The sequence below is a fragment of the Leptodactylus fuscus genome, chromosome 2 (genome assembly GCF_031893055.1).
Source record: "Leptodactylus fuscus isolate aLepFus1 chromosome 2, aLepFus1.hap2, whole genome shotgun sequence".
NCBI classification, from domain to species: domain Eukaryota; kingdom Metazoa; phylum Chordata; class Amphibia; order Anura; family Leptodactylidae; genus Leptodactylus; species Leptodactylus fuscus.
In genome coordinates this window covers 268,417,939-268,442,032 of record NC_134266.1, presented here as the reverse complement: position 1 = coordinate 268,442,032, position 24,094 = coordinate 268,417,939, and the positions used below count along the sequence as shown (strand labels likewise).

Genomic DNA, 24,094 nt, shown 5'->3' with positions numbered 1-24,094 from the left:
ACACATACATTATAAAGGTATATACAATCTATGTATGTATATACAATTTGTGTGGATAAACAGTATTATATATGTATATGATATAGCAGTACATTTTATGTGTATAGTATATTTAATTATAGATGTATACAAGATAACAATATTATATATGTATATGATATAGCAGTACAGTTAATGTGTATTGGATAGCAGTGTTGTACCGCTATGTTATATACATGTGAAATAATGATATCCCATACACATTATACTATACCCCTAAATTATACCACTATATCATATACATATATAATTTTGGTATCCCATACACATAAATAATACCATTTTACTATCCACATAAATTATACCGCCATAACATATACATATATATTACTGCTACCCAGAACACATAAATAGTACAACGATACTGTACACTTACTGTAAGTAGTAATGCGCATGGGATGTGTCGAAGTCAATGAACTTTTGTGACTATACACCCCATGGACAGGTGTCGGCAGTGTCTCCGTACAACCCGTTTTCCCATGTTTAGGACCCCCCTCCCCACTTGTTAGACCTGGACAGTGCACGTTATACTGGATAATAATGGACGCAACATTTTCATCAGTGATCTCACCTTTATTTTCTCTCCCTTTATTTCCACGGTTTTAATCATAAAATCTACCCCAATGGTGGCCCCCTGGCCTGGAGGGAAGAGACCCTGTGAACGCAAAGAGACAGTCAGTGACAGATTATACCCCCGCCTCAATATGCACCCATGTTATTTTCTGTTGGACTGTGGTCAGATCATCAATATGAAAAGTCCATTTAGGGCTGGACATCCCCTCTAAGCTTTATAGTCTGAAGATTGACCATAAATACCTGATCAGCGGGGGCGCCTGGACACCCGTCCTGTACACAATAAGGCTGATCAGTCTGGGGGCCGGCTGTCATCCCTCCACCAATCAGGTATCTATGGTCTATCCTTAGTATGGTATCCGTCCTGTACACAATACAGCTGATCAGTCTGGGGGCCGGCTGTCATCCCTCCACCAATCAGGTATCTATGGTCTATCCTTAGTACGGTATCCGTCCTGTACACAATACAGCTGATCAGTCTGGGGGCCGGCTGCCATCCCTCCACCAATCAGGAATCTATGGTCTATCCTTAGTACGGTATCCGTCCTGTACACAATACAGCTGATCAATCTGGGGGCCGGCTGTCATCCCTCCACCAATCAGGTATCTATGGTCTATCCTTAGTACGGTATCCGTCCTGTACACAATACAGCTGATCAGTCTGGGGGCCGGCTGCCATCCCTCCACCAATCAGGAATCTATGGTCTATCCTTAGTACGGTATCCGTCCTGTACACAATACAGCTGATCAGTCTGGGGGCCGGCTGTCATCCCTCCACCAATCAGGTATCTATGGTCTATCCTTAGTATGGTATCCGTCCTGTACACAATACAGCTGATCAGTCTGGGGGCCGGCTGTCATCCCTCCACCAATCAGGAATCTATGGTCTATCCTTAGTACGGTATCCGTCCTGTACACAATACAGCTGATCAGTCTGGGGGCCAGCTGTCATCCCTCCACCAATCAGGTATCTATGGTCTATCCTTAGTACGGTAACCGTCCTGTACACAATACAGCTGATCAGTCTGGGGGCCGGCTGTCATCCCTCCACCAATCAGGAATCTATGGTCTATCCTTAGTACGGTATCCGTCCTGTACACAATACAGCTGATCAGTCTGGGGGCCGGCTGCCATCCCTCCACCAATCAGGAATCTATGGTCTATCCTTAGTACGGTATCCGTCCTGTACACAATACAGCTGATCAGTCTGGGGGCCAGCTGTCATCCCTCCACCAATCAGGTATCTATGGTCTATCCTTAGTACGGTAACCGTCCTGTACACAATACAGCTGATCAGTCTGGGGGCCGGCTGTCATCCCTCCACCAATCAGGAATCTATGGTCTATCCTTAGTACGGTATCCGTCCTGTACACAATACAGCTGATCAGTCTGGGGGCCGGCTGCCATCCCTCCACCAATCAGGAATCTATGGTCTATTCTTAGTACGGTACCCTACGCCCGGACGACCCCTTTAAATTTCTAAGGGGTCCGCGGATGACTCTACAACATGTCCACTTCCTACCGGACCGTCCACACAGGCCGCTACGAACTCGCCGCCACATGTCTGAAGATGAGGGTTGTCCACTTACGACGGGGATATCAAGACTGGTATTTAATATGCCAGTCTTCATATAAATATCCCATTCACTCCTGTTTTTAAAACCGCCATCATGTGTCACGTGACTAAGACCTTAGTCGAATAGTCGTGATGTGACCTGACGTGGGTGTCGCGGCGTCCCCCAGAGGATGATGAGACTTCCTTACCTGAGTAAACCTCCGCACCAGACAGGTCTTCCCCACGCCCGCGTTCCCTATGAGTACGATCTTGAATAGAAAGTCATAATCTTCCATACTCATTTACACAGCTGTGGAGAGACAGAGAGTTGCGGTCAGTATACGGCTACGGGCGACTAAGAAGCGACTACCTCCTGCGGACGGCGACTACAATCTCTGAGCCCGGGATGTTGTCACCGGGGAACTTTATCCTCCCAAGTAAACAGGACAAAGGTCTCCGGCGATGCAGACGTTGCAGCGTCCACCATAGGATTATGTCACTGGCACAGATCCGGCCTCGCGAGGTTTATAACATTACAGGAAACTTCCAGCATCACAAATGTAATTACAGGGAAAGCTGGGTGACAGCCAATATGGCCGCCATTACAGCTCTGACTCGAATCGCAACCCAGCTTTCCTAGAATCCAGAGTGGTAAATCGACTGTTATTCAGCTATAGGGAGTGTTGGATATATTTCCACATGACGAGGCAAATTTAAGGATCCTGGGAGAGCTGGGTGACAATCATTATGGCTGCCTTTAAAGCTTTGATTGGGAACATAACCCAGCTTTTCTAGAGACCAGAGAGGCAAATCTACTTAGTTATTCAGATATGGGGGTGTTGGATGTATTAGCACTAAACTAGGCATATTTGCTGTTTAGGAGCCTGGGAAAGCTGGGTGACAACCATTATGGCTGCCATTAATGCTCTGATGGGAATCACAACCCAGCTTTCCTAGAAAGCAGAACATCCATTCTACTTAGCTAAAGAGCTATAGGGGGTGATGGATGTATTATCACAAAAGAAGGCATGTTTGCTGTTTAGGAGCCTGGGAAAGCTGGGTGACAACCATCATGGCCGCCATTAGAGCTCTGACCCGAATCACAACCCAGCTTTCTTAGAATCCAGAGTGGTAAGTCTACTTAGTTATTCAGCTATAAGGAATGTTGGTTATATTTCCACATGACTAGGCAAATTTGCTGTTTAGGAGCCTGGGAAAGCTGGGTGACAATCATTATCGCCGCCTTTAAAGCTTTGATTGGAAACATAACCCAGCTTTTCTAGAGACCAGAGAGGCAAATCTACTTAGTTATTCAGATATGAGGGTGTTGGATTTTTTAGCACTAAACTAGGCAAATTTGCCTTTTAGGAGCCTGGGAAAGCTGGGTGACAAACATTATCGCTGCCATTAATGAACTGATTGGAATCACAACCCAGCTTTCCTAGAATGCAGATTGTCAAATCTACTTAGCTAAAGAGCTATAGAAGGTGATGGATGTATTATCACAAAAGAAGGCATGTTTGCTGTTTAGGAGCCTGGGAAAGCTGGGTGACAACCATCATGGCCGCCATTAGAGCTCTGACCTGAATCACAACCCAGCTTTCTTAGAATCCAGAGTGGTAAGTCTACTTAGTTATTCAGCTATAAGGAGTTTTGGTTATATTTCCACATGACTAGGCAGATTTGCCGTTTAGGAGCCTGGGAAAGCTGGGTGACAATCATTATGGCCGCCTTTAAAGCTTTGATTGGAAACATAACCCAGCTTTTCTAGAGACCAGAGAGGCAAATCTACTTAGTTATTCAGATATGAGAGTGTTGGATGTATTAGCACTAAACTAGGCAAATTTGCCGTTTAGGAGCCTGGGAAAGCTGGGTGACAACCATTATGTTAATGCTCTGATTGAAATCACAACCCAGCTTTCCTAGAATACAGAACGTCGAATCTATTTAGCTATAGAGCTACAGGGGGTGTTGAATGTATAATCACAAGACGGGGCATATTTGCTGTTTAGGAACCTGAGAAAGCTGGGTGACAACCATTATGGCTGCCATTATACAGCCGTACTAGAGTATATTAGCGATATAAGCCATATGTCTCAGTTACACATGCAAAACTTATTGCTCAGGAGTCTAGGAAAGCTGGGTGCAAGAGATATCTGGTTATGCAGCTATCTGGCGGTATAACTATTCAACACCCAGCTTTCCTAGGTAACAGAGGGGCAAATCTTAAGAGTTATAGAGCTATATGGGAGCCTCAGTTGCATTACCACATGGTTAGGCCAATTTACTGTTCAGGAATCTGGGAAAGCTGAGTGACAAACAATACGACCACCAACTGTTGTAGATAGGAATACGCGATATGTAAGTGGGGGATGTATCTATCACATTAGGCAAATCTGCTGATCAGGGATTCGGGAAAGTTGTGTGACTATGGGGTGAAGCCGCAATACCAAGTACAGCCACCATGGAATGTATGGCGCCATTCAGTGAAGAAGCTGCGACCTCTACAACCAGCTGATCTGCGGGGGCCCCCGGGTGTCAGACCCCCACCAATAGGTAGGTCCGAGGGGTGGAGCATGAGACAGGGATTCTAGGAAAAGGAAATCAATGGCAACCAATCAGATTCCAGCTTTCATTTCCAGGATGTCGTGAAAAGTGAATGAATGTCCTCATTGGCTGCTATGGGCAACAGCTCCACGTTTCCCTTGCACCAGTTTTGATAAATCTCTTGCACCCGTTGCTGCGAGTCTGGTTCTTAGCCGCCATGATTGTATATAGCGCCAGTAATAGGAAGAGACAGACTCCTCATCAGGATGCCGCCCGCTAATCCCGCTCCATCGGATTTCGATTAGTCCGCTAAGTAAATAGTTTGTTTTACTCTGTCGCTGTGATTAGTCTGATGAAGTACACCGCGCGCCCCTGTCATCGTATACCGCACATGTCGCCCCTCCGCAGGTAACCCTGATAACAGCAGTGACATCAGTGACAGCCGATGACATCATCAGAATATAATCAATAAAAAGACGATAGAAGTCCAGAACAATGACGTAATAATAACCGAGAGATAGATAGATAGATAGATAGATAGATAGATAGATAGATAGGAGATAGATAGATAGGAGATAGATAGATAGATAGATAGATAGATAGGAGCTAGATAGATAGATAGGAGATAGATAGATAAATAGATAGATAGATAGATAGATAGATAGATAGATAGATAGATAGATAGGAGATAGATAGATAGATAGATAGATAGATAGATAGATAGATAGATAGATAGATAGGAGCTAGATAGATAGATAGATAGATAGATAGATAGATAGATAGGAGATAGATAGATAGATAGGAGATAGATAGATAGGAGATAGATAGATAGATAGATAGATAGATAGATAGATAGATAGATAGGAGCTAGATAGATAGATAGGAGATAGATAAATAGATAGATAGATAGATAGATAGATAGATAGATAGATAGATAGGAGATAGATAGATAGATAGATAGATAGATAGATAGATAGATAGGAGCTAGATAGATAGGAGATAGATAGATAGATAGATAGATAGATAGATAGGAGATAGATAGAGAGATAGATAGATAGATAGATAGATAGATAGATAGATAGATAGATAGGAGATAGATAGATAGATAGATAGATAGATAGATAGATAGATAGATAGGAGCTAGATAGATAGATAGGAGATAGATAGATAAATAGATAGATAGATAGATAGATAGATAGATAGATAGATAGATAGGAGATAGATAGATAGATAGATAGATAGATAGATAGATAGATAGGAGCTAGATAGATAGATAGATAGGAGATAGATAAATAGATAGATAGATAGATAGATAGATAGATAGGAGATAGATAGATAGATAGATAGATAGATAGATAGATAGGAGATAGATAGATAGATAGATAGATAGATAGATAGATAGATGAGCGATAGATAGATAGATAGATAGATAGATAGATAGATAGATAGATAGATAGGAGATACAGTAGATAGGAGATAGATAGATAGATAGATAGGAGATATATAGATAGATAGGAGATAGATAGATAGATAGATAGATAGATAGATAGATAGATAGGAGATAGATAGATAGATAGATAGATAGATAGATAGATAGGAGATAGATAGATAGATAGATAGATAGATAATAGATAGGAGATAGATAGATAATAGATAGATAGATAGATAGATAGATAGATAGATAGATAGATAGATAGATAGATAGATAGATAGATAGGAGATAGATAGATAGGAGATAGATAGATAGATAGATAGATAGATAGATAGATAGATAGGAGATAGATAGATAGATAGATAGATAGATAGATAGATAGATAGATAGATAGATAGGAGATAGATAGAGAGATGGATAGATAGATAGATAGATGATAGATAGATAGATAGATAGATAGATAGATAGATAGATAGGAGATAGATAGATAGATAGATAGATAATAGACAGACTACTACACTGATCACCCATAACATTAATCCCCCTGCCTAATATTGTGCAGTTCCCTCTCCTGATCCCATTCCAGCTCTCGGGGTCCGCACTCTTCTCTCTTTCCCTCCCCAGGACTAGGTGAAGGTCAGGGAATGTTCTAATCTGATTTTCCGGGCCGCAGACAGAAGGTGTCGGGCCTGCTCCTTGGCCTCCTTGTGTGACATTCCCCTCTGTCCATCCATCTGTCCCCGCCATGTCCCTGCCTTGCTCCTCCTGTCTTGTCTGCGCTATTACACGGCGGGCTGTCATGCGGATGTCATCATCGTTACTAAAGAAATTACACGTTGTTCAAAACCACTTATTCCTCCGCAATATTTCTCCCTGGAAATTGTTGGATATCGCACAGAATTTCCTTCAATCTGTCTGTTACTTCTGCTGGCCTCCTTCCTATCTGGCCGGCTATGTACTTGTGATATGTAGCCAGACATTAAAGACGATTTGTAAGGAATCTCAATAACATTCATTGTCACCACAGACACTACCTGGGCTTCTGGCTCCTTTGTTACAGACACAGTGCCCCCACTGGTCCATAGGTCCTGTCTGGTATTACACCACAGCTCTACTTAAGTGAATAATACTGAGCTGCAATACCACACACAACCTGTAGACCAGTGTGGCACTGCCAGGATTGAACTTCAGAGGGAGCTGAGCTACAGTGCCTGGCCACTATACAGGGTGTGGAGATATCTCCTTCCAGCACTGTATACTATGCAGACCAGGTATACCTCTGAACAGCTACGTAGGGCTATTGTGAACTACTAGATATTTGAGATTACGGACTGATGTGCCCTTTCTCTTGGCTGGACAAGTCCTGACGTTTGTGTCACAAGAAGTTTTTGGCAGTACTCCCATCATTCTATGGACAATCCCTTTAATACCTTCTACTATATACTTAGATCTCTGTGTCTGGATCTACCAGACGTTCCAGATTCTGGCCGTACAAATGTATCCTTCCTCTTGACTAGACATTATCATGAGATAACCAGCTTTTCAAAGCAACATGATTTTGTGATATTATGTCACAAGATAATATGCTATATGTGTCTAAATACTGGCACCCAGTGGTCGGATTTTAAACTGCAGCCTGTCTAGGATTTTGCTACTGTTTTGAACTTGTTTCATGACAAGGAGAGTCCTAAACCAAACTTGATCTAAGATAAATTATTTTTCATCTAGGTGGACCATTGGTTATCAGACTAAATTCATTTCTCAAATTTTTTGGCACAATCATTTCATGGACAATCCCTTTAATACTTTCTACTATATACTTAGATCTATGTGACTGGAGCATTGTGAACCACCAGACGTTCCAGATTCTGGCCTTAAGAAGTATTCTTCCTCTTGACTGGACAAGACCAGATATTAGTGTGATGAGATAACCAGCTTTTCAAAGCAACATGATTTTGTGATATTACGTCACAAGATAATAGGCTACTGTATGTTTCTAAATACCGGCACCCAGTGGTCGTATTTTGAACTGCAGCCTGTCTAGGATTTCGCTAGCATGTCCTGATACTATATTGAACTTCTAAGGTGGACCATAGGTTGTCAGATTAAATGAATTTCTCAAATTTTTTGGCAGAATCATTTCATGGACAATCCCTTTAATACGTTCTACTAGATACTTAGATCTATGTGCCTGGAGCTCCGAATTGTGAACCAGATTCTGGACTGATGTGTCCTTCCTCTTGGTCTGGCAATGTGTCATAAGATGACCAGCTTTTCAAAACAACATGACTTTGTGATATTATGTCACAAGATAGTATGCTATATGTGTCTAAATACCAGCACCCAGTGGTCAGATTTTGAATTGCAGCCTGTCTAGGGTTTTTCTAGGATGCAGACCCAGATGCCGAACTCTACAGTGTACAGACAGGAAGCTATATACAGTAGAGATGAGCGAATAGTATTCGATCGAATACCTCTCTCCCATAGGAATGCGTGTAAGCGGCCGAACAGCAAGGGGTTAAGCGCATCAAATATTCACTGCGCTTCACCCCTTGGTGTTCGGCCGCTTACACGCATTCCTATGGAAGCGAGTTATTCAATCGAATATTACTTGCTCATCTCTAGTATACAGTGTATGGCTCTGTACACTGTAGTGGTGGCGCGGGGAACTGCAGCTCTGCTCCCATTCATTTCAATAGGAACTGGTATACAGAGTTGTCAGACTAAAGGAATTTCTCAAACTTTTTGTCAGCCCTTCCATCACTTCTCCATTGTACAACTCTCATCCTAGACAATCCGTTCTCTTCCCTCCTTCTCGCTCGCCCAGGGCTGATTATGAAGGAGCCGGAGGGTAAATTATCCAGACTTATTTGGAGATAAGCGCGTCTATAATAGACTGGAGCTCGTACACGGCGATGAGCAGTGAGCGGCGCTCCCAGCTGGGACGTGAAGCATCTGATGTCTCCGTTAATGAATCAATGAAGCATTTCACAGAGCAAAGCGTTTCAGGGTATAAATATCTTCCCGTAATTGCTAAACTGTTTCATTTAGCTGAGCGTGCAGCGCGCCGATTATGCCTTGGGTGCCGCCATATAGTTACCCGTGATGAAAGCTGCATTAATATAGCTAAGTGGAATAAGCGGAACCGGCAAGGTGATGGCGCGTTGGAATTTTGTTTGACTGCAGTACCGGTCTCAGCCACACAACATAGAAGGCGCTGCAGCTGATTTGTTGAGCTCACAGAGCATTGTCTACACTGCATTGAATTGCCTCCACATAAGAAACCCCATTTATAACATGGACACATTGTAGGGAGGGGAGGGTGATCAATCACGAGCACTCGTTTAGGTTGAGGCCCCACATAGGAAGCGCTGTGAGAAAAATCGTGGCGGAAACGCATCAAGCATTTTCCCTGCAACGCTTTTCATAGAAAGTCCGTGGAAGTTTTCAATTGCGACTTTCTGTTTCAATTCTAACTGTTGGCGTTCCTGTAGGTATAATAGACATGCTATGGCTTACAAAAATGAGAGTGTTTTGGGGGCCCAGGCCTTAAAGGGGAGTTTTCACCGCCTCTATCAACTTCACCTTTTTGCATCCGCCAATAGGTCCTGATCCACTGAACTCAGCGCAGTTGGAATTTTTTCTCTAGCCCCCACCGTTCCCAAGAAATCCTTTGTTATTTTCAGCATACTTATATTCCCTGCTGTCAGGTGGGCGGTCCCTGTCTGACTGCACCAGTCAAGGACCGCCCCCCTCACAGTAAAGAGTCTGATTGTGCTGAAGGTAACAGAAGTGATTACTTGGGAATGGTGGGGGCTAGAGAAAAAATTCCAACTGCTCCAGAATCAGTAAGGCGGGACCTATTGGATGATAAGATTATTTGACGTTGGTTTAAGTAATGACGGATCCCCTTTAAAGGGGTTTCCCCCCCACAAACAATGTATTACAATTTACAGCATGTTTGGTGTGGATCCAACCATTTCCCCTTTCAACAGGACATCACATAATGGCATGTGCAATCTTGTATCATAACCAGGGAGACTGACTTCCTGTTACGTCATGTATTCCTATGGTGGTCACCCAGACAGGAAGTCACCTGGTTACCAGTCTATTTGGAGTGAGACAGCCCATAGAGTGACTGCAAGGACAGGGATAAGGATGGATCCTGCCCAAGTATATGATGCTGAATAACCTGGCAGTATACAGTTCTATCAGTGGAGTTACACTTTAATAACTCCGCACACATACATAATGAACACTAGGGGTTAATCTGAGTATGTGTCATGTTTACAGATATAAGTGAAAGCCCTGTCGTAGTGTGGGATAAAAGCCTTCATTTATTAGGGTCTTCATTATACCTCACCGTACTCGCATCCTACCTTATAATTATTCTTCCGCACAGAGTGATCTCATTACAAAGTTGTTGCCTGGATACACACACAATGCCGTATGTTCTCCACAATAATAGGAACCTCGTACCGCGCTCTTAAAGGAGTCAGCGAGCTCTATATGATGGAGCCTAGAGATCCTATGGCAATATACTGTACTTGGAGATATCACACCCAGATATTACACCCTATTACATCCTGATATAACACCCCAATATCACACCCATATCAATACCATATTACACCCAAATATTATACCCTGATATTACAACCCAATACTACACCCTAATATTATACCCTTTTACATCCTGTTATCACACCCTGATATAACCCTGCACTATCACAACCTAATATTACGTCCCGATATCAAACCCTGTTATATTCTTGTACATAGGAGCAGTATTATAGTAGTTATATTCTTGTACATATGAGGTAGTATTATAGTAGTTATATTCTTGTACATAGGAGCAGTATTATAGTAGTTATATTCCTGTACATAGAAGCAGTATTATAGTAGTTATATTCTTGTACATAGGAGCAGTATTATAGCAGTTATATTCTTGTACATAGGAGTAGTATTATAGTAGTTATATTCTTGTACATAGGGGCAGTATTATAATAGTTATATTCTTGTACATAGGAGGTAGTATTATAGTAGTTATATTCTTGTACATAGGAGGTAGTATTATAGTAGTTATATTCTTGTACATAGGAGTAGTATTATAGTAGTTATATTCTTGTACATAGGAGTAGTATTATAGTAGTTATATTCTTGTACATAGGAGTAGTATTATAGTAGTTATATTCTTGTACATAGGGGGTAGTATTATAGTAGTTATATTCTTGTACATAGGAGTAGTATTATAGTAGTTATATTCTTGTACATAGGAGTAGTATTATAGTAGTTATATTCTTGTACATAGGGGCAGTATTATAGTAGTTATATTCTTGTACATAGGAGCAGTATTATAGTAGTTATATTCTTGTATATAGGAGCAGTATTATAGTAGTTATATTCTTGTACATAGGAGCAGTATTATAGTAGTTATATTCTTGTACATAGGAGTAGTATTATAGTAGTTATATTCTTGTACATATAGGTAGTATTATAGTAGTTATATTCTTGTACATAGGAGCAGTATTATAGTAGTTATATTCTTGTACATAGGAGTAGTATTATAGTAGTTATATTCTTGTACATATAGGTAGTATTATAGTAGTTATATTCTTGTACATAGGAGTAGTATTATAGTAGTTATATTCTTGTACATAGGAGTAGTATTATAGTAGTTATATTCTTGTACATATAGGTAGTATTATAGTAGTTATATTCTTGTACATAGGAGCAGTATTATAGTAGTTATATTCTTGTACATAGTAGTATCATCGTAGTTATATTCTTGTATATAGGAGGTAGTATTATAGTAGTTATATTCTTGTACATAGTAGTATTATAGTAGTTATATTCTTGTACATAGGAACAGTATTATAGTAGTTATATTCTTGTACATAGGAACAGTATTATAGTAGTTATATTCTTGTACATAGGAGTAGTATTATAGTAGTTATATTCTTGTACATAGGAGCAGTATTATAGTAGTTATATTCTTGTACATAGGAGCAGTATTATAGTAGTTATATTCTTGTACATAGGAACAGTATTATAGTAGTTATATTCTTGTACATAGGAGCAGTATTATAGTAGTTATATTCTTGTACATAGGAGCAGTATTATAGTAGTTATATTCTTGTACATAGGAGCAGTATTATAGTAGTTATATTCTTGTACATAGGAGCAGTATTATAGTAGTTATATTCTTGTACATAGGAGTAGTATTATAGTAGTAATATTCTTGTACATAGGAACAGTATTATAGTAGTTATATTCTTGTACATAGGAGCAGTATTATAGTAGTTATATTCTTGTACATAGGAGCAGTATTATAGTAGTTATATTCTTGTACATAGGAGCAGTATTATAGTAGTTATATTCTTGTATATAGGAGCAGTATTATAGTAGTTATATTCTTGTACATAGGAGCAGTATTATAGTAGTTATATTCTTGTACATAGGAGGTAGTATTATAGTAGTTATATTCTTGTACACAGGAGGTAGTATTATAGTAGTTATATTCTTTTACATAGGAGTAGTATTATAGTAGTTATATTCTTGTACACAGGAGGTAGTATTATAGTAGTTATATTCTTGTACATAGGAGTAGTATTATAGTAGTTATATTCTTGTACATAGGAGCAGTATTATAGCAGTTATATTCTTGTACATAGGAGTAGTATTATAGTAGTTATATTCTTGTACATAGGAGGTAGTATTATAGTAGTTATATTCTTGTACATAGGAGCAGTATTATAGAAGTTATAGTCTTGTACATAGGAGTAGTATTATAGCAGTTATATTCTTGTACATAGGAGCAGTATTATAGTAGTTATATTCTTGTACATAGGAGTAGTATTATAGCAGTTATATTCTTGTACATAGGAGTAGTATTATAGTAGCTATATTCTTGTACATAGGAGTAGTATTATAGTAGTTATATTCTTGTACATAGGAACAGTATTATAGTAGTTATATTCTTGTACACAGGAGTAGTATTATAGTAGTTATATTCTTGTACATAGGAGGTAGTATTATAGTAGTTATATTCTTGCACATAGGAGGTAGTATTATAGTAGTTATATTCTTGTACATAGGAGCAGTATTATAGTAGTTATAGTCTTGTACATAGGAGCAGTATTATAGTAGTTATATTCTTGTACATAGGAACAGTATTATAGTAGTTATATTCTTGTACATAGGAGCAGTATTATAGTTGTTATATTCTTGTACATAGGAGTATTATAGTAGTTATATTCTTGTACATAGGAGCAGTATTATAGTAGTTATATTCTTGTACATAGGAGGTAGTATTATAGTAGTTATATTCTTGTACATAGGAGTAGTATTATAGTAGTTATATTCTTGTACATAGGAGGAGTATTATAGTAGTTATATTCTTGTACATAGGAGCAGTATTATAGTACTTATAGTCTTGTACATAGGAGCAGTATTATAGTAGTTATATTCTTGTACATAGGAGTAGTATTATAGTAGTTATATTCTTGTACACAGGAGTAGTATTATAGTAGTTATATTCTTGTACATAGGAGGTAGTATAATAGTAGTTATATTCTTGTACATAGGAGGTAGTATTATAGTAGTTATATTCTTGTACATAGGAGTAGTATTATAGTAGTTATATTCTTGTACATAGGAGTAGTATTATAGTAGTTATATTCTTGTACATATAGGTAGTATTATAGTAGTTATATTCTTGTACATAGGAGCAGTATTATAGTAGTTATATTCTTGTACATAGTAGTATCATCGTAGTTATATTCTTGTATATAGGAGGTAGTATTATAGTAGTTATATTCTTGTACATAGTAGTATTATAGTAGTTATATTCTTGTACATAGGAACAGTATTATAGTAGTTATATTCTTGTACATAGGAGTAGTATTATAGTAGTTATATTCTTGTACATATAGGTAGTATTATAGTAGTTATATTCTTGTACATAGGAGTAGTATTATAGTAGTTATATTCTTGTACATAGGAGTAGTATTATAGTAGTTATATTCTTGTACATATAGGTAGTATTATAGTAGTTATATTCTTGTACATAGGAGCAGTATTATAGTAGTTATATTCTTGTACATAGTAGTATCATCGTAGTTATATTCTTGTATATAGGAGGTAGTATTATAGTAGTTATATTCTTGTACATAGTAGTATTATAGTAGTTATATTCTTGTACATAGGAACAGTATTATAGTAGTTATATTCTTGTACATAGGAACAGTATTATAGTAGTTATATTCTTGTACATAGGAGTAGTATTATAGTAGTTATATTCTTGTACATAGGAGCAGTATTATAGTAGTTATATTCTTGTACATAGGAGCAGTATTATAGTAGTTATATTCTTGTACATAGGAACAGTATTATAGTAGTTATATTCTTGTACATAGGAGCAGTATTATAGTAGTTATATTCTTGTACATAGGAGCAGTATTATAGTAGTTATATTCTTGTACATAGGAGCAGTATTATAGTAGTTATATTCTTGTACATAGGAGCAGTATTATAGTAGTTATATTCTTGTACATAGGAGTAGTATTATAGTAGTAATATTCTTGTACATAGGAACAGTATTATAGTAGTTATATTCTTGTACATAGGAGCAGTATTATAGTAGTTATATTCTTGTACATAGGAGCAGTATTATAGTAGTTATATTCTTGTACATAGGAGGTAGTATTATAGTAGTTATATTCTTGTACACAGGAGGTAGTATTATAGTAGTTATATTCTTTTACATAGGAGTAGTATTATAGTAGTTATATTCTTGTACACAGGAGGTAGTATTATAGTAGTTATATTCTTGTACATAGGAGTAGTATTATAGTAGTTATATTCTTGTACATAGGAGCAGTATTATAGAAGTTATAGTCTTGTACATAGGAGCAGTATTATAGTAGTTATATTCTTGTACATAGGAGTAGTATTATAGCAGTTATATTCTTGTACATAGGAGTAGTATTATAGTAGCTATATTCTTGTACATAGGAGTAGTATTATAGTAGTTATATTCTTGTACATAGGAACAGTATTATAGTAGTTATATTCTTGTACACAGGAGTAGTATTATAGTAGTTATATTCTTGTACATAGGAGGTAGTATTATAGTAGTTATATTCTTGCACATAGGAGGTAGTATTATAGTAGTTATATTCTTGTACATAGGAGCAGTATTATAGTAGTTATAGTCTTGTACATAGGAGCAGTATTATAGTAGTTATATTCTTGTACATAGGAACAGTATTATAGTAGTTATATTCTTGTACATAGGAGCAGTATTATAGTTGTTATATTCTTGTACATAGGAGTATTATAGTAGTTATATTCTTGTACATAGGAGCAGTATTATAGTAGTTATATTCTTGTACATAGGAGGTAGTATTATAGTAGTTATATTCTTGTACATAGGAGTAGTATTATAGTAGTTATATTCTTGTACATAGGAGGAGTATTATAGTAGTTATATTCTTGTACATAGGAGCAGTATTATAGTACTTATAGTCTTGTACATAGGAGCAGTATTATAGTAGTTATATTCTTGTACATAGGAGTAGTATTATAGTAGTTATATTCTTGTACACAGGAGTAGTATTATAGTAGTTATATTCTTGTACATAGGAGGTAGTATAATAGTAGTTATATTCTTGTACATAGGAGGTAGTATTATAGTAGTTATATTCTTGTACATAGGGAGCAGTATTATAGTAGTTATATTCTTGTACATAGGAGCAGTATTATAGTAGTTATATTCTTGTACATAGGAGCAGTATTATAGTAGTTATATTCTTGTACATAGGAGTAGTATTATAGTAGTTATATTCTTGTACATAGGAGTAGTATTATAGTAGTTATATTCTTGTACATAGGAGTAGTATTATAGTAGTTATATTCTTGTACACAGGAGTAGTATTATAGTAGTTATATTCTTGTACATAGGAGGTAGTATAATAGTAGTTATATTCTTGTACATAGGAGGTAGTATTATAGTAGTTATATTCTTGTACATAGGAGCAGTATTATAGTAGGTATATTCTTGTACATAGGAGGTAGTATTATAGTAGTTATATTCTTGTACATAGGAGCAGTATTATAGTAGTTATATTCTTGTACATAGGAGCAGTATTATAGTAGGTATATTCTTGTACATAGGAGCAGTATTATAGTAGGTATATTCTTGTACATAGGAGGTAGTATTATAGTAGTTATATTCTTGTACATAGGAGTAGTATTATAGTAGTTATATTCTTGTACATAGTAGTATCATCGTAGTTATATTCTTGTATATAGGAGGTAGTATTATAGTAGTTATATTCTTGTACATAGTAGTATTATAGTAGTTATATTCTTGTACATAGGAACAGTATTATAGTAGTTATATTCTTGTACATAGGAGCAGTATTATAGTAGTTATATTCTTGTACATAGGAGCAGTATTATAGTTTTCTCTAGTTGTCACCAGTTTTAACAATCCAGTAGGGGGCAACAAAAGATCACTTCTATTCAGAGGTCGTATCCCAGGAATGTTTACTGCATTATTGTTGTGACTGGATCTGCCCTTTAAGAACTTAACCTCTTTGATTCATTATGGCAGGAGTTGTCCCCACCATGAGGGTCAGTACATCTCATGATTCTGGGTGCGGATAGAAGGATTTTTTAAGCATGACAAAATCTCTTAGTAAAGTGAACCGTCAGCATCCAGAGAGTCTGTAAATCTTATCTTCTGCCAGCGATGGCCACATTCCTGATTCTACAAGTATTTCACCAGTGGCTACAGCAGAACATGGAGATCTCCTCTGTCCTACATTCTTCTACAAGCCCAATCATGGCATGTGGACCTCTGCCTGATCTTCTCCACATTATACCGTTATCATCCCACAACCCAGGGCCTCATTTTGTGAGTCGTGATGCTAACAATGCAGTCTATGACATACTCGGCTCTGCTACATCTGTATGTAAATCCCTTCTCCATAATTCTTTATGGGTTATACTTTGTAGCATAGCCAAGATAAGTGACCTCACGGAGTCCTCAGGATGTCCAGGCATTAGCCGCTCGCTCGAGCGTTTGATTGTTACCTGCGCATTCGCTCCTTGGAGAAGTTTCACCATTAAACACGTGAAAATGACCTGTCAACACGCTCAATATTCACTCACTGCAGAGGATTGATCTGCGGTGGAGCAGGGGCTACTGCAGAATAGAACACGTCCTTAAAGCTGCTGACACTTTTTGCAACAATCTAATGTTTCTTCCTTTTTTTTTTTTTCTTATCCGATTCTGGGAAAGCTGAGTGGCAACCAATAGGAGTACCAATACAGATTCCCAAAAAAAGTTGTCACCCACCTCTCCCATCAAATCCTCTAACTGTGAGTCAGGAGACAATAGGAATTGTGAGGGGCGGGGGGGGCGGGGGGGGGGGGCCGGCACATTATGAATCCACATCACCAAAAGGGGGCGTGGCTGTGTTGAAAAGGAGGGCGTGTGCACCCTGAAAACTTTCACGCCACACTCCACATACCGCTAAACCCTTACCACCCCCAATTCGGAACCTATTGTTAAAATTTTGAATCCCTGCCTGCTTTTATGTTGAAGAATTGGTTCCCACATTGGCTTCTGGGACTGAATGGGTTAAATGATTTGGACGCTGCTGCGGTTAGCACGCAACGTGCCAAGGGATCGATACAGAAAATCAATAGACATTTCCCTGCATTTGCAGGCCGGTCACGAATGAGAATGGAAATGACAGCTTTCCCTGCGTACCGTGTTGTGCAAATTACAATTAGATACATTTACATATATGCAAATAATCTGCTTATCAGCTCATAAACCATCTTGTTATATCGTATAACGAACCCTATTCATTGCTCGTTGCAGCCTGAAAAAGGAAGACTAAAATGTAATACCAGACCTAGCCATGGACAGAAATGGCGCTGTTTCTGAAAAATAAAGCAAACCATGTTTTCTCATGTCAGACACAGAGGGCATGTTGTGTACATTAAAAATGTGAAAACCATTTTTTAATATCATACTTCTACGCTGAGATATGATCATTTGAAGTCATAGGCCCAAAGCCTAAGGCTGCACCACTGAGAGTTTAATAATTTCAGTTAAACTAAGTTCAGTATTGTAATGCAGACCTTGGCAGGATCCTACTCACCAAATATAACAATATTCACACATTTAACCACAACAATTCACACCATGTTGGATTTAGACATCGGTGTGATTGATGACATCAGAATCTCTCAGTAGTACAGCCTCAGGCTTTTCGGCCTGTATATTCAAGTGATCATATCTCAGCATGGGAATATGATATTATGAAATGGTTTTCACATTCTGAATGTATGTGAAAGGGCCTTTTTAACTTTTTCTGGCAGGTCTCCCTTCACAGGAAAAGATACGGCTGTCATCTGACAACTGTAGACTACCATGCTTCAACTCCACCATATCATTCATAAGCCGTGGCTCCATAGTGGTTTTTGCCAAAGCTCTGGTCCATGTCTTTTATAAAAGGTTATATATTTTTATGGCACAGGAGAAAGTTAATAAAAAAGAAGTCGAAAATAATTGTCATCGGCAAAGTAAAGGACACATGGAAGAAATTCCATAAACTATAAGATGTAACGTATTTCCTGTAGAGTGGAGAGTCCTTGGTGCAGACCAAATTGGGCACTGGAGGACTGGTCAATGCTTTAAAGAAGATGGCCAAGATTTACTGATAGTTAGATTTATCACAGTGACTGATTGTAAGTCTGATACAATCAGGCACTGTGATAAATCAGGTATAGTATCAGACTTACAATCAGGCACTGTGATAAATCAGGTGTAGTATCAGACACAATCAGGCACTGTGATAAATCAGGTATAGTATCAGACTTATAATCAGGCACTGTGATGAATCAGGTGTAGTATCAAACTTACAGTCAGGCACTGTGATAAATCAGGTGTAATATCAGACTTACAATCAGGCACTGTGATAAATCAGGTGTAGTATCAGACTTACAATCAGGCACTGTGATAAATCAGGTGTAGTATCAGACTTACAATCAGGCACTGTGATAAATCAGGTGTAGTATCAGACTTACAATCAGTCACTGTAATAAGTCAGGTGTAGTATCAGACTAACAATCAGGCACTGTGATAAATCAGGTGTAGTATCAGACTTACAATCAGTCACTGTGATAAATCAGGTGTAGTATCAGACTTACAATCAGGCACTGTGATAAATCAGGTGTAGTATCAGACTTACAATCAGTCACTGTAATAAATCAGGTGTAGTATCAGACTTACAATCAGTCACTGTGATAAATCAGGTGTAGTATCAGACTTACAATCAGTCACTGTAATAAATCAGGTGTAGTATCAGACTTACAATCAGTCACTGTGATAAATCAGGTGTAGTATCAGACTTACAATCAGGCACTGTGATAAATCAGGTGTAGTATCAGACTTACAATCAGGCACTGTGATAAATCAGGTGTAGTATCAGAATTACAATCAGTGGCTGGGGTGTCATGTCAAAGTTGCAGGTAAGTTACGATGGAATAATTGCAAATAATTGAGACTGTAAAATCACAGCGTAGCAAACAGATCGAGCTATGGAAGTTCTCCGCCTCAAGGGTGGGGAAATAGTATCATCATCCTGGGGCATCTTAGAATCCATACGGCATCCTAACTTGGTGGCTAACCCAGAATAATGGCTAGCCCTTTGTTTTGGTCTCCTTGATTAACCCCTGGCCTATCTACTTACGATTGCCCTTCCCCCATTCCCACCTCCAAAAACAATAGCAGTAAAGGTAACTGAAAAAAAAATACAAAATGGTCTTTTTACAATTCTGAGATCACATGACGTAAAATTACAAAAAAAAAAATCCAAGCTTTGAAGGAACCGAAACAATGTGGGGGAGAAGTCGAGTCTTGTCTTATCTGAGGACTTCAGGCATTAGGGGAAAGGACGCATAGAAGAAATTCCATAAACTGTAAGATGTAACGTATTTCCCGTAGAGTGAAGAGTCCTTGGTGTAGACCAAATTGGGCAATGGAGGACTGGTCACTGCTTTACAGAAGATGGCCAAGAGTTACTGATTTATCACAGTGACTGACTATAATTCTTATACAATCAGGCACTGTGATAAATCAGGTGTAGTAGGTCTGATAGTGAGTGCAGCTCTGAGGTATAATACAGGATGTAACTCAGGATCAATACAAGATAAGTAATGTAATATATGTACACAGTGACTGCACCAGCAGAATAGTGAGCGCAGCTCTGGAGTATAATACAGGATAAGTAATGTAATGTATGTACACAGTGACTGCACCAGCAGAATAGTGAGCGCAGCTCTGGAGTAGAATACAGGATAAGTAATGTAATGTATGTACACAGTGACTGCAGAATAGTGAGCGCAGCTCTGGAGTATAATACAGGATAAGTAATGTAATGTATGTACACAGTGACTGCAGAATAGTGAGCGCAGCTCTAGAGTATAATACAGGATAAGTAATGTAATGTATGTACACAGTGACTGCACCAGCAGAATAGTGAGCGCAGCTCTGGGGTATAATACAGGATATGTAATGTAATGTATGTACACAGTGACTGCAGAATAGTGAGCGCAGCTCTAGAGTATAATACAGGATAAGTAATGTAATGTATGTACACAGTGACTGCACCAGCAGAATAGTGAGCGCAGCTCTGGAGTATAATACAGGATAAGTAATGTAATATATGTACACAGTGACTGCACCAGCAGAATAGTGAGCGCAGCTCTGGAGTATAATACAGGATAAGTAATGTAATGTATGTACACAGTGACTGTACCAGCAGAATAGTGAGCGCAGCTCTGGAGTATAATACAGGATAAGTAATGTAATGTATGTACACAGTGACTGTACCAGCAGAATAGTGAGCGCAGCTCTGGAGTATAATACAGGATAAGTAATGTATGTACACAGTGACTGTACCAGCAGAATAGTGAGTGCAGCTCTGGAGTATAATACAGGATAAGTAATGTAATGTATGTACACAGTGACTGTACCAGCAGAATAGTGAGCGCAGCTCTGGAGTATAATACAGGATAAGTAATGTAATGTATGTACACAGTGACTGTACCAGCAGAATAGTGAGCGCAGCTCTGGAGTATAATACAGGATAAGTAATGTAATGTATGTACACAGTGACTACACCAGCAGAATAGTGAGCGCAGCTCTGGAGTATAATACAGGATAAGTAATGTAATGTATGTACACAGTGACTGCACCAGCAGAATAGTGAGCGCAGCTCTGGAGTATAATACAGGATAAGTAATGTAATGTATGTACACAGTGACTACACCAGCAGAATAGTGAGCGCAGCTCTGGGGTATAATACAGGATATAACCCAGGATAAGGCTTTCAGGACACATGGCACCACTTTGTAGATCCCTTTTCCTCCTTGTTGCCCCTTCCCAGCGCTCGGTAAGTACGGTGCTAGTTGGTACCTACAGATACAGACGTATACAGATGACACTGGTGCAGGGCTGGGCGTGTGATATCATATTCAGTATTTCTCCGTCTTCACACATTATATACAAGCCCCTGCTGTCTTCCCCTGCATTGCAGGCCCATTACTGTGCGATGCTCCCGTTGCAGTCATTAATATTACATGTGCTGTAGACAGGCAGAGTCTTACATGCGGCGTCTATGACAAGGGCCCCATCTTGCTCTCAGGAGCCTCTCCCCGTACCTCGTGTCATCTGCTGTGATGTAACCGGCCCCGACACCTCTAACACATGGATTCCTTCTTCTCTTCTCTCTCCCTTTCCGCAGTGTCAATGCAATTACCGCACAATGCTGTAAGATAGGACATCGCAACGCAGCGCTGCCACAAAGTGACGGCTCTCGGGCCACGCTCACAATCTGCACCATTAAAGGGAAACTGACATGGATACACTAAATGGAATGTAACGTGTTCTAGCGGGAAATGGGAGGGTGGCCATGTGACACCTTCAATGACACGGACGATGGCGTGTTAACTCTTAATCTCCTGCTACTGATACACAGCTTCAGGTTATGAGGACCCTACGTTGCGAATACGCAGCGTTTTGGCTGTGGCTTGCTACGTCCATAGGAAAACTCTGCGGACTTTACGTGTAAAGTATTGCAAAAAAAAACGATGCGGTCTTATCCACAGTGATTTTTGGCTGCCAGGAATTGTTGGAGGGGAGACCCCTTAGAATCCTTTTTTATGCAGGCCCAAAGAACCTCACCCCGACACTGTACTACCGTAAGTGTTATCTATAGCGGTGTTATCTTCTATTGTAATCCCGTTGTAATTTAAATTGCAAAGAAAACTCTGACAAGCACCTATTATTAGGCTTAGTGGTCAGAGTGAAAATTGCAGGATAAAGATAAATAGGTAGACAGAAAAAAAATCATCAAAAATTCTAATTTTGGTTTCAAAAAGTAGATTTTTTTTCAGGTGATATTTCCGCTTTAAGACCTCGGCAGTGCCCCAAATGACCACAATATAGAGGATGATCGCACCGGCGGTGAGTGGTGGGTGCAGTGTCACAGCGGAGCGTGGGCGGACAGACAATAACACGGACAGCTCGCCCAGCAACCACCGGGTACATGACGTCTGCAACCGACAGCCAACGCCACATCCAATACCCCCTCCATATAACAATGATGAGAGTTATTGTTCCAACCTTTTGCATTTTAACCCCTCGTGATCTCTTCTTGACCTTGCACAGCTGAGGGTTTGTTACAAGCGTCTCCCATCCAGACAACCTAAGCCGATATTCCTTCCTGCTCTGATAGTTTGTTACAATGTATCAGTCTGGCTGTTCCAGGATTGTCTTGTCTCTTGTTTCGAGCGCCGGCGGTCTCTAGGACACAATTTCACCCTTTATCATGGAACAGCAATGAGGTGTTGACAGATGCTCGTACATTTTCGGAGCGGCCTATAATAGATGTCAGGGCTAATGAGGACATCAGCGCTTCTTGTTTTTTTTTGTACTGCAACATCTAAAATAATTTCCTTTTCTCGGAAATAGGTGTAATATATGGCGGCAGATAATGTCGGAGCAGGTCCTGGCGTACAAAGGCAAACTGCAGGTGCAGGACTATAAACATATATATATATATACTGTGTGTGCCCTGTATATACAGAAGGCAGCAATCCTTGAGTGTAGGGTATTAGTTTTTTAGGCTCTATGGGACTTGTTTCTAATGGTTGAGTATTACGGTTGTGTTAATCAGGACTATAGAGTCGCAGTCATGAGTCCTGCTCCCCCCACACACACATAGAGAAAGCCTGTGAGTCCTGCTCCCCCCCCCCCACTCATAGATAAAGCCTGTGAGTCCTGCTCCCCCCACTCATAGAGAAAGCCTGTGAGTCCTGCTCCCCCCACCACTCATAGAGAAAGCCTGTGAGTCCTGCTCCCCCCACCACTCATATAGAAAGCCTGTGAGTCCTGCTCCCCCCACCACTCATAGAGAAAGCCTGTGAGTCCTGCTCCCCCCACTCATAGAGAAAGCCTGTGAGTCCTGCTCCCCCCACCACTCATAGAGAAAGCCTGTGAGTCCTGCTCCCCCCACCACTCATAGAGAAAGCCTGTGAGTCCTGCTCCCCCCACTCATAGAGAAAGCCTGTGAGTCCTGCTCCCCCCACCACTCATAGAGAAAGCCTGTGAGTCCTGCTCCCCCCACTCATAGAGAAAGCCTGTGAGTCCTGCTCCCCCCACCACTCATAGAGAAAGCCTGTGAGTCCTGCTCCCCCCACTCATAGAGAAAGCCTGTGAGTCCTGCTCCCCCCACCACTCATAGAGAAAGCCTGTGAGTCCTGCTCCCCCCACCACTCATAGAGAAAGCCTGTGAGTCCTGCTCCCCCACCACTCATATAGAAAGCCTGTGAGTCCTGCTCCCCCCACCACTCATATAGAAAGC

At 39.5% G+C, this 24,094-nt stretch overlaps 1 protein-coding gene across 2 annotated transcripts in view; it reads right to left on the bottom strand.

Annotated features, from left to right (window-relative positions):
• RAB30 (RAB30, member RAS oncogene family) overlaps nt 1-24,094 on the bottom strand; it is a 77,481-nt gene that overhangs the window by 8,435 nt on the left and 44,952 nt on the right. The window contains exons 1-3 of one of the 2 annotated variants that reach the window (XM_075266223.1): nt 21,891-22,042; nt 2,377-2,477; nt 611-694 (exon numbers count right to left, since the gene is read on the bottom strand). In XM_075266223.1, coding sequence (XP_075122324.1) covers nt 611-694; nt 2,377-2,469 — 177 coding nt within the window. In that variant the 5' untranslated portion in view covers nt 2,470-2,477; nt 21,891-22,042. Of the gene's footprint in view, nt 1-610; nt 695-2,376; nt 2,478-21,890; nt 22,043-24,094 lie in introns of those variants that run through there. The other variant, XM_075266222.1, reaches the window with a different exon arrangement.